The sequence below is a fragment of the Pristiophorus japonicus genome, chromosome 7, assembly GCF_044704955.1.
Source record: "Pristiophorus japonicus isolate sPriJap1 chromosome 7, sPriJap1.hap1, whole genome shotgun sequence".
Taxonomy (NCBI): Eukaryota; Metazoa; Chordata; class Chondrichthyes; family Pristiophoridae; genus Pristiophorus; species Pristiophorus japonicus.
In genome coordinates, this window is record NC_091983.1 from 211,247,794 (window position 1) to 211,261,856 (window position 14,063).

General features: G+C 45.0%; 1 protein-coding gene across 1 annotated transcript in view; it reads right to left on the minus strand.

Moving 5' to 3' along the window:
- The window catches only part of acoxl (acyl-CoA oxidase-like), a 533,322-nt gene extending 521,498 nt beyond the window's left edge, over positions 1 to 11,824 (minus strand). Inside the window, exons 1-3 of the mRNA XM_070885754.1 lie at positions 11,669 to 11,824; positions 7,213 to 7,309; positions 5,487 to 5,570 (exon numbers count right to left, since the gene is read on the minus strand). Of these exons, the coding sequence (XP_070741855.1) occupies positions 5,487 to 5,570; positions 7,213 to 7,309; positions 11,669 to 11,790 (303 nt within the window). The 5' untranslated portion in view covers positions 11,791 to 11,824. The remainder of the gene's footprint in view (positions 1 to 5,486; positions 5,571 to 7,212; positions 7,310 to 11,668) is intronic.
- Positions 11,825 to 14,063: the final 2,239 nt, after the last annotated feature.

A 14,063-nucleotide genomic window follows, 5' to 3' on the forward strand; every position in this document is an offset into this window, starting at 1 on the left:
GAGGAAAACTTCTCCTGCTCCTCAGCTCTCCCAGGCACTCCAGATGTCGCCTTTCCTCCACCCCCATTGTCCCTCGTCACTCCCATCTCTGAGCACTCATAGCTTTCCTCCCACTCTTAAGAACATGAGAACAAAGGAATTAGGAGCAAGAGTAGGCCATACAGCTCTTCGAGCCTGCTCCACTATTCAGTAAGATCATGGCTGATCATCGACCTCAATTCCACTTTCCCACCTGATCGCCATAGCCCTTGAATACCCTAAACTCCAAAAATCTATCTATCTCAGCCTTGAATATATTGAGAGACTCAACATCTACAGCCCTCTGGGGCAGAGAATTCCAAAGATTCACAACTCTGTGAAGAAATTCCTCCTCACCTGTGTCTTAAATGGCCTACCCATTATCCTGAGACTGTGCCCCCCTAGCTCGAGACACTCCGGCCAGGGGCAACTACCTCTCAGCATCTACCCTGTCAATCCCCTTCAGAATCTTGTATGTTTCAATGAGATCACCTCTCATTCTACTAATGGTATAGGCCATTCTACACAATCGCTCATCACAAGACATCCCTCTCATCCCAGGAATCAATCTAGTGAATCTCAATTGCACCACATCCAAGGCAAGTATATCGTTCCTTAGATAAGACGACCAAAACTGTGTACAGTTCTCCAGGTGTGGTCTCACCAAGGCCCTGTACAATTGTAGCAAGACTTCCTTACTCTTATCCTCTTGCAATAAAGTACAACATGCCATTTGCCTTCTTTATTGCTTGCTTTACCTGCATGCTAGCTTTCTGTCTTTCTTGCACAAGGACACCCAAATCTTTCTGAACACCAACATTTAAAAGTTTCTCACCATTTAAAAAACATTGTTTTTCTATTCTCAATAACCTCACATTTCCCTACATTATAGTCCATCTGCCATCTTACTGCCCACTCACTTAGTCTAGCTATACCCCTTTGCAGATTTTTTTTTTGTGTTCTCCTCACGGCTTACTGTTCATAGAAACATAGAAACATAGAAAATAGGTGCAGGAGCAGGCCATTCAGCCCTTCTAGCCATTCAATGAGTTCATGGCTGAACATGAAACTTCAGTACCCCCTTCCTGCTTTCTCGCCATAACCCTTGATCCCCCGAGTAGTAAGGACTTCATCTAACTCCCTTTTGAATATATTTAGTGAATTGGCCTCAACTACTTTCTGTGGTAGAGAATTCCACAGGTTCACCACTCTCTGGGTGAAGAAGTTTCTCCTCATCTCGGTCCTAAATGGCTTACCCCTTATCCTCAGACTGTGACCCCTGGTTCTGGACTTCCAACATTGGGAACATTCTTTCTGCATCTAACCTGTCTAAACCCGTCAGAATTTTAAACGTTTCTATGAGGTCCCCTCTCATTCTTCTGAACTCCAGTGAATACAAGCCCAGTTGATCCAATCTTTCTTGATAGGTCAGTCCCGCCATCCCGGGAATCAGTCTGGTGAATCTTCGCTGCACTCCCTCAATAGCAAGAATGTCCTTCCTCAAGTTAGGAGACCAAAACTGTACACAATACTCCAGGTGTGGCCTCACCAAGGCCCTGTACAACTGTAGCAACACCTCCCTGCCCCTGTATTCAAATCCCCTCGCTATGAAGGCCAACATGCCATTTGCTTTCTTAACCGCCTGCTGTACCTGCATGCTAACCTTCAATGACTGATGTACCATGACACCCAGGTCTCGTTGCACCTTCCCTTTTCCTAATCTGTCACCATTCAGATAATAGTCTGTCTCTCTGTTTTTACCACCAAAGTGGATAACCTCACATTTATCCACATTATACTTCATCTGCCATGCATTTGCCCACTCACCTAACCTATCCAAGTCACTCTGCAGCCTAATAGCATCCTCCTCGCAGCTCACACTGCCACCCAACTTAGTATCATCCGCAAATTTGGAGATACTGCATTTAATCCCCTCGTCTAAATCATTAATGTACAATGTAAACAGCTGGGGCCCCAGCACAGAACCTTGCACTCCACTAGTCACTGCCTGCCATTCTGAAAAGTACCCATTTACTCCTACTCTTTGCTTCCTGTCTGACAACCAGTTCTCAATCCACGTCAGCACACTACCCCCAATCCCATGTGCTTTAACTTTGCACATTAATCTCTTGTGTGGGACCTTGTCGAAAGCCTTCTGAAAGTCCAAATATACCACATCAACTGGTTATCCTTTGTCCACTTTACTGGAAACATCTTCAAAAAATTCCAGAAGATTTGTCAAGCATGATTTCCCTTTCACAAATCCATGCTGACTTGGACCTATCATGTCACCATTTTCCAGATACACTGCTATGACATCCTTAATAATTGATTCCATCATTTTACCCACTACTGAGGTCAGGCTGACCGGTCTATAATTCCCTGTTTTCTCTCTCCCTCCTTTTTTAAAAAGTGGGGTTACATTGGCTACCCTCCACTCCATAGGAACTGATCCAGAGTCAATGGAATGTTAGAAAATGACTGTCAATGCATCCGCTATTTCCAAGGCCACCTCCTTAAGTACTCTAGGATGCAGTCCATCAGGCCCTGGGGATTTATCGGCCTTCAATCCCATCAATTTCCCCAACACAATTTCCCGACTAATAAAGATTTCCCTCAGTTCCCCCTCCTTACTAGACCCTCTGACCCCTTTTATATCCGGAAGGTTGTTTGTATCCTCCTTAGTGAATACCGAACCAAAGTACTTGATCAATTGGTCTGCCATTTCTTTGTTCCCCGTTATGACTTCCCCGGATTCTGACTGCAGGGGACCTACGTTTGTCTTCACCAACCTTTTTCTCTTTACATACCTATAGAAACTTTTGCAATCCGCCTTAATGTTCCCTGCAAGCTTCTTCTCGTACTCCATTTTCCCTGCCCTAATCAAACCCTTTGTCCTCCTCTGCTGAGTTCTAAATTTCTCCCAGTCCCCAGGTTCGCTGCTATTTCTGGCCAATTTGTATGCCACTTCCTTGGCTTTAATACTATCCCTGATTTCCCTAGATAGCCACGGTTGAGCCACCTTCCCTTTTTTATTTTTACGCCAGACAGGAATGTACAATTGTTGTAATTCATCCATGCGGTCTCTAAATGTCTGCCATTGCCCATCCACAGTCAACCCCCCAAGTATCATTCGCCAATCTATCCTAGCCAATTCACGCCTCATACCTTCAAAGTTACCCTTCTTTAAGTTCTGGACCATGGTCTCTGAAATTACTGTTTCATTCTCCATCCTAATGCAGAATTCCACCATATTATGGTCACTCTTCCCCAAGGGGCCTCGCACAATGAGATTGCTAATTAATCCTCTCTCATTACACAACACCCAGTCTAAGATGGCCTCCCCCCTAGTTGGTTCCTCAACATATTGGTCTAGAAAACCATCCCTTATGCACTCCAGGAAATCCTCCTCCACCGTATTGCTTCCAGTTTGGCTAGCCCAATCTAAGTGCATATTAAAGTCACCCATTATAACTGCTACACCTTTATTGCATGCACCCCTAATTTCCTGTTTGATGCCCTCCCCAACATCCCTATTACTGTTTGGAGGTCTGTACACAACTCCCACTAACGTTTTTTGCCCTTTGGTGTTCTGCAGCTCTACCCATATAGATTCCACATCATCCAAGCTAATGTCTTTCTTAACTATTGCATTAATCTCCTCTTTAACCAGCAATGCTACCCCACCTCCTTTTCCTTTTATTCTATCCTTCCTGAATGTTGAATACCCCTGAATGTTGAGTTCCCAGCCCTGATCATCCTGGAGCCACGTCTCCGTAATCCCAATCACATCATATTTGTTAACATCTATTTGCACAATTAATTCATCCACCTTATTGCGGATACTCCTTGCATTAAGACACAAAGCCTTCAGGCTTGTTTTATTAACACCCTTTGTCCTTCTAGAATTTTGCTGTACAGTGGCCCTTTTTGTTCTTTGCCTTGGGTTTCTCTGCCCTCCACTTTTCCTCATCTCCTTTCTGTCTTTTGCTTTTGTCTCCTTTTTGTTTCCCTCTGTCTCCCTGCATTGGTTCCCATCCCCCTGCCATATTAGTTTAAATCCTCCCCAACAGCACTAGCAAACACTCCCCCGAGGACATTGGTTCCGGTCCTGCCCAGGTGCAGACCGTCCGGTTTGTACTGGTCCCACCTCCCCCAGAACCGGTTCCAATGCCCCAGGAATTTGAATCCCTCCCTGCTGCACCACTGCTCAAGCCACGTATTCATCTGCGCTATCCTGCGATTCCTACTCTGACTATCACGTGGCACTGGTAGCAATCCCGAGATTACTACTTTTGAGGTCCTACTTTTTAATTTAGCTCCTAGCTCCTTAAATTCGTGTCGAAGGACCTCATCCCTTTTTTTACCTATGTCGTTGGTACCAATGTGCACCACGACAACTGGCTGTTCTCCCTCCCATTTCAGAATGTCCTGCACCCGCTCCGAGACATCCTTGACCCTTGCACCAGGGAGGCAACATACCATCCTGGAGTCTCGGTTGCGGCCGCAGAAACGCCTATCTATTCCCCTCACAATTGAATCCCCTATCACTATCGCTCTCCCACTCTTTTTCTTGCCCTCCTGTGCAGCAGAGCCAGCCACCTAGCTTTGTTTCATCAGCAAAATTGGAATATATTACACTCTGTCCCTTCATCTAGGTCATTAATATCGATTGTAAATAGCTGAGGCCCCAGCGCTGATCCTTGCGGCACCCCACTAGTTACAACCTACCAAGCTGAAAAAGATCCGTTTACCCTACTCTCTGTTTTCTGTCCGTTAACCAATCCTCTATCCGTGCTAATACATTACCTTCAATTCCATGATCCCTTATCTTGTGTAATAATCTTTTATGTGGCACCTTAGTGAATGCCTTTTGGAAATCCAAATATACTACACCCACTGGTTCGCCTTTATCTACATCCTTAAAAAACTTAAACAAATTTGTCAAATACGATTTCCCTTTCATAAAAACATGTAGATTCTGCCTAATCCTGTTATGATTTTCTAAGTGTCCTGATATCACTTCATTAAAAATGGATTTCATCATTTTCTCAATGATTGTTGTCAGGCTAACTGTGTTCCCAAGTTGTGACTTGTGACTCAGCTTTACGTTCTTTAAGGTATTTATGATTTTTTTACTAATAGGATTTTCAATGCACTATTCGAAAATACTATAATCCACAATTTTAAAAAAATTTAAAAATAAAATTTACGGCACAGAAACAGGCCATTCGGCCCAACTGCTCCATACCAGTGTTTATACTCCACATGAACCTCTTCCCAACCCTCTTCATCTAACCCCATCAACATAGCCTTTTATTCCTTTCTCCCTCATGTACTTATCTAGCTTTACCTTAAATGCATCTATGCTATTCGCCTCAGTTTCCCCGCGTACTCGCAGATTCCACATTCTAACCAAGGGTCTTTGCAAAGTCTTCCTTTTAATCTGAACATCAGTCTTGCCTTACCTTTACTCCAGTCGCAAGGTCAGCTGTGGAAAGTACTTCTCCAATTGCCAGACTTTTATTGACACAGTGCTTTTTCTTTTCTATCTAAAAAAAAAAGAACAGCCAACACAAGATTTCAAATTTACTTTTATATTAAAAATAACCGAATAGCACAGTTCCCGCAGAACAAGTTCACATTGTTAACAACGTAGTCAGGAGAGTACAGCTTTGGGCAAGGTCGGTAAAAGGAGGCAGAAATGGAGAAAATTGGAAAGCAAGCCAAGCAGGCAACAGTCCCATAGCTCCCAGCTGTCAAGTGGCACTGCAGAGAGCTGGAAGGAAATCACTCGCCCAACCTCTGGGTCAAAAAGGTGCACAGAGACTTAAACCAGGGAAATGGTCTAAGATAGGATTTAAAAAAATCTCACTGCGCTATTTATAATTACAGATAATTCTAACTGTAGCCTAACCAGAACGTTATCAACAAATTTGAATTGATGTATAGCCTTTTACATTCTCAGCATGTATCCAAGTGCTTCACAGTTAACTAATTACTTTTGAAGTGTAGTCAATATTGTCATGTCAGCTAAATTATGCACATCAAGGTCCCATCAATAGCAAAGAGATGAACAACCAACTAATCTGTATTTGGTGGTGTTAAGTGAGGGATAACTGTTGGCCGAGACACCAGATGAACTCCTCCGCTCTTCTTTAAATGATGTACTGTACTGAGGTGTCAGCCTAGATTATGTGCTCATGTCCTGCAGCGGGGAAGGAACCCCATGACCTTCTGCCTCAATGGTGAGCACTACCACGGAGTCAACCTGACAAGTGAAGAGCCTCAGCATAATTTCTATAAACTTGTATTCTACACATTATGGCTATATTATCCAGTATTCGTTTAGCTTTGTTAATTGCTTCGCCAGGACATTGAAATTGATACATCTATTGTTCTTCCACCTCCCTTCCTAAACTGTTCCATCTTAGTTCAATCCCATTCATTGCATGCTTATAACCCAGAATTTTTTTGAGCTGTGTTTAGTAACCTCCACTGCTTGGAGTTAAAATGAATTTGTCCTATTTCTGTCCAATTGCAATACCAATCTAAATCATCATGCAAATACTTTGCTGCATCCTTTTCGCAACTGTTCCTTAAAATTGTGTTGTCAGCAAATTAGAGCTTTTTTAATTAAAACTCAGAATTCCATTTTCTCTTTTAATTATTTTTTTTCTGCTTGCAATTCTGTTTTTAAGCACCTGTATGTTTGCATCCCAAGAGATCTCTATTTCTAGTGAGAATTTTACCATCTAGGGATTATTTTCATTCGATGCTATCTTCCCCAAAATACACATTACTTAGTAACATTTGCAAGTTTTGTAACATTAATCACTGTTGAGCAGTAGGAAACACAGCAGCTAATTTGCACACAGTAAATCCCACGTACAGAAATGAGATAATGACCAGATTATCTATTTCTTGCTAGTGATGCTGGTTGAGGGATACCGGAAGATCTCTGCTGCTCTTCTTCTAATACGAGTTATGTGATCTTTTACATCAACCCGAGAGGGCGGATGGGGCCTCGGTTTAACATCTCATTCGAAAGATGTAACCTCCAACAGTTCAGCACTCCTTCAGTATTCCACAAGTATCAGCCGAGATTATGTGCTCAAGTCTCATTCTGTTTTAAATTCTGTTTTCTACGCTAATAGGATTGGATTTTTCAAGTAAATTATTCTGCAAAAATACCTGTTCTTCCAACTGTTGTTGAACCGTTGGCAACTTTATAACAAACTTGACTCGCTCAGAAGATAGGTCTCGCATTTCATCCAGACTGAGGTCATACCTACAAAGAACAGATTACCAGAAACAAAGTACTTTAAACACTGAATATTATCTTCATCTTCCAAAAAATCCCAAGTGTTTAGATCATTTAACACCTACAAAATCTAAATTGTGATTTAAATGACAATAATAATAATGTAGAATAAAAATAGAGCTTAACATTGGCAAACAATATTAGGGACGTGAAATACTTGAGGTAGTAACCAACAGTAATATCTATTTATTCCCTTTGAGTCCTACACACAACTTGCAGTTACATAGTGCCTTTAACGTAGTAAAATGTCCCAAGGTGCTTTGCATGAGCATCATCAGACAAAAATTGACACTGAGCCACATAGAGATATTAGGACATGCTTGATCAAAGAGGTTTTTAAAGGGCGACTGAGAGAAGAGAGTGGTAGCGAGGCAGAGAGGTTTAGGGAGGAAATTCCAAGGCCGCCAATGGTGGAGCGAAAAAAATTGGGAATGCGCAAAAGGCCAGAATTGGAGGAGCGCTGAGATCTTGGAGGGTTGTAAGGCTGGAGGAGGTTTCAGAGATAGGGAGAGGGTGAGGCCATGAGGGATTTGAACAAAAGGATCAGAATTTTGAAATCGCTGCTGGACTGAGAGCCAATGTAGGTCAGCAAGCACAGGGGTGATGGATGATTGAGACGGTTCGAGTTACGATATGGGTAGAAGAGTTTTAGATGTGCTCAAATATAAGGAGGGTGGTAAGCTGACCAGAAGAGCATTGGAATAGTTCAATATGAAAGTAACAAAGACATGAAGGTTTCAGCAGCAAATGGGCTGAGGCTGGGGAGAAGACGGATGATGTTACGGTCTTCGTGATATACAGGATATTGGGTCGGAAACTCAGCTCAGGGTTAAATAGAACGCTGAAGGTGCAATTAGTGTGTGACAGCACCCACCTGCTGCTGGAACTGTCTTCCATGCCTTTATCTCCTCCACACTCAACTATTTCAATGCTCTCCTGGCTTTTATTAAAAAAGAGAGGGTTTGAGTATGAGTAAAGATGGCTTACTGCAATTATATAGACCCTGGTGAGACCACACCTGTGCACAGTTTTGGTCTCCTTATCTAAGGAAGGATATACTTGCCTGGGAGGCGGTGCAATTGAGGTTCACTAAATTGATTCCTGGGATGAGAGGGCTGTCTTATGAGAGGTTGTGTAAAATGGGCCTATACTCTCTGGAGTTTAGAAGAATGAGAGGTGATCTCATTGAAACATACAAGATTCGGAAGGGGATTGACAGGGTAGATGCTGAGAGGTTGTTTCCCCTGGCTGGAGAGTCTAGAACTAGGGGGCACGGTCTCAGTCTCATTTAAGACTGAGATGAGGAGGAATTTCTTCACTCAGAGGGTTATGAATCTTTGGAATTCTCAATCCCAAAGGGCTGTGGATGCTGAGTCTCAATATATTCAAGACTGAGATATAGATTTTGAGAGTCTAGGGAAATCAAGGGATATGGAGATCGGGCAGGAAAGTGGAGTTGAGGTCGATGATCAGCCATAATATTATTGAATGGCGGAGCAGGCTTGAGGATTGGCATGGCTTACTCCTGCTCCTACTTATGTTCTTATATGGGGATAGTGCAGGTAAGTGGAGTTGAGGTAGAAGATCAGCCATGATCTCATTGGAATGGTGGTGTAGGCTTGAGGGGCCGAATAGCCTCCTCCTGCTCCTATTTCTTGTGTTCTAAAAACAACCCCATATATGCAGTTGCATACAAATATATTTTGCAGAGGCAACAGAGCCTCTACTGGACTAGGGCCACACAACAACCACAAATCAGCCAGAATTCCACAACTAGTTCAATCAATTCATCTGTTCAGAAAATCAGTTTTAGTGTTATCTCGTCAGCAGTGGGAAAATCAATTGGAGGGTTTCAGAATGTTGTTCATTCTCTCACTGTTGATGCGACTTTAAAAAAAAAGTTAACATTTCCATAATATTGGCAATTTTAAAAAAATTAAATACTGGTGGGGGTGGGGAGATAGGGTAGAGGGGAGCAAATCTTGGTGTGTCTACAAATGCAAACTGTGGGCTACACCTGGAGACAACTGAGATAATTTGACTCTGGCTACGACAGTCTGGTTCAGCAACTGATGTACAAGCTATGTAAATTCGCCATGCAGGGTAGAGGAATGTCTTTCACTCGCTTGTGAAGCAGTGGAGTAGATTTTCATCTTCACCGCTTGGGCGGGAATCTGGCACAGCATATTGCCCACCTCTTAAATAACCCGCCTGATTTTCATTCTATTGACCATCAACAACCTGCATTTATATAGAGCCTTTAACATGCCAAAATGTCCCAAGACACTGCACACGAGTGATTTTCGAACAAAATTTGACACCAAGCCTCAAACAGATATTAGGACAGGTGACCAAAAGCTTTGTCAAAGAGGTACATTTTAAGAAGCGTTTAGGAGAGAGAGCTAAAGAGGCAGAGAGGCTTAGGGAGGGAATTCCACGACTTTGGGTTTAAGCAGCTGAACGCACGGCCGCCAATGATGGGGCGATAGAAATTGGAGATGTGCAAGAGGCCAGAATTGAAGGAATGCAGAGATCTCGGAGGTTACAGAGATAAGGAGAGGCGAGGCCATGGCGAAATTTGAACACAAGGATGAGAATTTTACATTCAAGGCATTGCCAGACCGGGAGTCAATGTATGAGAAAAGAGGTGGTGGATGAACGGGACTTGGTGCGAGTTAGGTTACGGGCAATGCTTCCGCTCTGCAGCTCCCGCACAACCGGCTCACCGGCTTTAAATAGGAAAAACCACACACGCACTGTACTTTGAATGGGCCACGCAGTTCCTTAAAGGAGCCGCATATCCCCTCCCCCCCAAATTTAAAGGGAATATTGGTAATGGGTAGCAATCTACAACGGACATGCAATCCACTCCATCAGATTACTGCCCAGTCACAATGTGCCGAGCTTCATGTCTGGTATTCTAAAAAGAAACATCTCAAACATTTCATACACAACAAATACTGAGCAGCTGCTTTTAATTGACACAGTTCATCAGCTGCATTAGCTCTGGTGTTCCTGATCTAAATGTTAGCAGCTCTTGCGGTTTTCCTTCTCAAACAAGATCTATTGTTGCCCAAGATGCAAACCCACAAGTTAACGGCTTTCTCTTGTCTGGAATGCTTTAACCTTGTCAATACCCAGGACATCAATGCTGACAGTGGTTAAGACAGATGAGAGGTCAATACTAAACCCAGGCCCTCCCAGAAACTATTTGACAAGTGATCAACCTTGTATGAACTTAGAAGGCGAATGTTTGGTGCAGAAGGAGATCGTGGCAAAGGTGCGGCGAGTATTTTGTGGCGGAGGAGCGGCAAGAGATCGTGGCGGAGGTGCCCAGAAGAGCCGAGGGCCCAGGGGCAGCACGGGCCAGCCCACACTGCATATGTGTACACACTAGGTCCGTGCAGCAGAGCAGGTCTCCAGTCATCCTAGTTAACCCTTGCCACTGGATGTGCAACGGTCACCACACATTAAAAAAAATCCATGCACAGGCATCTTCCACCCATTCAACTGGAGTTCAGGACTAGAACATCCATGAACTCATGTGGAAGCAAGTCATCCTCGTTCGAGGGACCACCTATGATGATGATGATGATGATGATGACGACAGTTTCACAAGATTCACCTCTGGACAATCTTTCATTGTGACAGTAATTCCAGAAAAATGAAAATCAGATCTGGTAGGTCAGCACAAATATTACATACACACCATAATATACGCACCACCAGGCCAGACTGTCCATAGTTTCTGGAAGAATCTTGAATTGAGTGTTAAATTATGTAAAGAGGTCCAGGCAACCACTATATTAAAACCACTGTCCCAACTACCAGTAACAGGTAGCAGGTGGTGGCTCAGCAAATGGAACCATACCACTGTCCACCTTCTGGAACTTCAGAGATTTCTGCGGGATCCTGACTGAGCCACACAACGTACCCCTACCAAGCACAGAGCTGCAAGAGGCCTTCAACTTTAGTTGAAGTATTCGCTTTGACTTGCTCCCCATTCAAAAAAAAAGCAAACAAACCTGCTAGAATATTAAGCACCCTTAAAAAAATGATACCGAACAGGACTGTGACTGGAACACCACCACGTGCAGCAGAAATAACATTTCAAGGGAGGGATCCGCACGTCATGTAACGGGCATCAAAAATAACTCCACTCAAAAGGTGAAAATGTGAATCAAACTGCTTGCAACCCGGAAAAAGGAAGGATCCCTGCGAACTGGCGCGGCCCGCCGGAGAGTCGGCCGAGTTGGAAAGAACTCGGGGGCCGCCGAGCTGCGCCTCTCCTCTCCTCTCCTCTCCTCTCCCCTGGGAGCCGGTTACCTGTGCTGTGAGAACAGCTGGCTCTGAGCTGTCTGCTGGCGGAGCTCGTTCTTCAGCTGCCAGTGCTGCCCGTCCAGGTACCTGGCCAGCGAGGTGTCCCTGATGCCGAGCCTGCTTTGCATTGCATCCACCTCCTGTTGCTGCTGGTGATGAGGCTGCTGGTTTTTCCGCATTTTAAAAAAAAAATACTCTTTTTTTTAAAAACCACCCCCTCCCCGCCCTCTTCTGCTTCAACACCTCCTCCTCAAGGCCGGCAAATTGTCCCTGGCTAAACTGTATCTTTTTTTTTCCTCCCTCGGGTTACTTTTCGCGCACGGTGCGTCAGCGCGCGACGTATGGGCGGGGCGAGGCGGCCCGTGGGAGCCAGAGGTCCGGCAGCAGTGTGTCTTGCACTGGTTGTCCCGCTCCCAACACAACACACACACATCCCAACAAAATACACACACATACACACCCCAACAAAATACATACAGATCCCAACAAAATACACACACACATACACATCCCAACAAAATACACACACATCTCAACAAAACACACACATCCCAACAAAATACACACACACATCGCAACAAAACACACACATCCCAACAAAATACACACACACACACACATCCCAACAAAATACACACACCCCAACAAAACACACACATCTCGACAAAACACACACACATTCCAACAAAATACACGCACATAGGCCACACCTATCATTTTAAAAAAAAGAAAGATTTCTTTTTTTCTAAAAATTGCAAATCAGAAATAAACCCCAGAAAGTGCGAGAAGCACTCCGACACAAGCTCGGTTAAGGTGATCCGTCTTTCTGATGAGACGCTAAACCGAGGCCCCTTCTGCCCTCTCGTGGACGTAAAAGATCCCATGGCACTATTTCGAAGAAGAGCAAGGGAGTTATCCTCGGTATCCTCAATATTTATCCCTCAATCAACATAACGGAGAATGAACCATTTATCTCGACTCTGTTTTCTGTTAGCCAATGGAGTCAAGGACACACGTATCGAAGGTAGAGTCTCAGTTGAGGAGATCTTCGAAGTGCTCCTTCCAGCAGGCCCTGACTGCCTCGGTGAGTGTCTCCCTGTTCTTGGCCAGCAGTGGGGTAGGGCCTTGGGTGCTTGGGCCGCAGGTGGACTTAACTGCAGTGAAGAATCCTCTCACGGCCAGCTGCTGGATCTCTTGTGCTTTCTCCACCCACCATCTATTCTGTAGGTCACGGGTTTTTTGTTGGACCTCGGTCTTCAGCCTTCTGTAGAGCTGCTTCGCTGCTCCCGAATTGGGTTGCTGCTTTAAGTTCAGAAATGCCTTGCGCTTGCGGTTTATTAGCTCCTGGATCTCCTGGTCGTGGTCGTCAAACCAGTCTTGGCGTTTCCTGGTTGAGTGACCGAGCGTCTCTTCGCAGGCGTTGGTTATGATGGTCTGGAGGGCAGACCAGGCATTGTGGGCATTCTGCGTCTTGGGGTCATCGAGGGTCGCCAGGTTGGCAGTGAGGCGCTGGCTGTATAAGGCTCTCTTAACTGGGTCTTTGATTGCCCTGGCGTTGATCTTCTGCCGCATTGCTTCTGTTGCTGTCGCCGCTTTGGGTCTATATTAATGTTGATGACGGAATGGATTAGGCAGTGGTCCGTCCAGCAGTCGTCGGCTCCTGTCATGGCGCCGACGGTCCCTCGCTTGGACAATGGTGCAGTCGGGCAGGTGCCAGTGCTTGGAGCAAGGGTGATGCCACGATGCCTTGTACTTGTCCCTCTGGCGGAACAAAGTGTTCGTGATGACAAGGTCATGTTCTAGGCATTTTGTCAGGAGCAGAGTACCGCTGGAGTTAGTTTTCCCTACCCCCTCTCTGCCGATCATGCCTCCCCAGAGGTCTGTGTCCTTACCAACTCAGGCGTTAAAGTCGCTGAGAAGGATCAGGACTCGGGACAAGGATTGTTTGAGGCTGGAGTAGAATTCCTCTTTGGTCTCATCAGTTGCGTCGAGTGTTGGGGCGTATGCACTGATGACTGTGGTGCACTGGTTCTGGAATAGGGTGAGCCGGAGAGTCATAAGACGTTCGCTTATCCTGCAGGGGAGTCTCTGAGGCGGCCGACCACCTCGTTCTTATGGTGAAGCCAACTCCATGGAGGCGCCGTTCTTCTTCTGGTTTGCCTTTCCAGAAGAAGGTAACCACCACCTTGTTCTTTGAGCTGGCCTTCCCCTGCCCGCCTGGTCTCGCTTAGGGCGGTGATGTCGACGTCAAAGCATCTGATGGCAGTGCAGTGTTCCTGTTATGTATGTAGACCATGTATACGAACTGTATAGTCACATCAGGTATGCTACCAGAGGGCACTGCGGTGGGAGACCTGAAGGTCACCTGCATAGGTGTTCAAGGCCCAGTATAAAAGGCTGC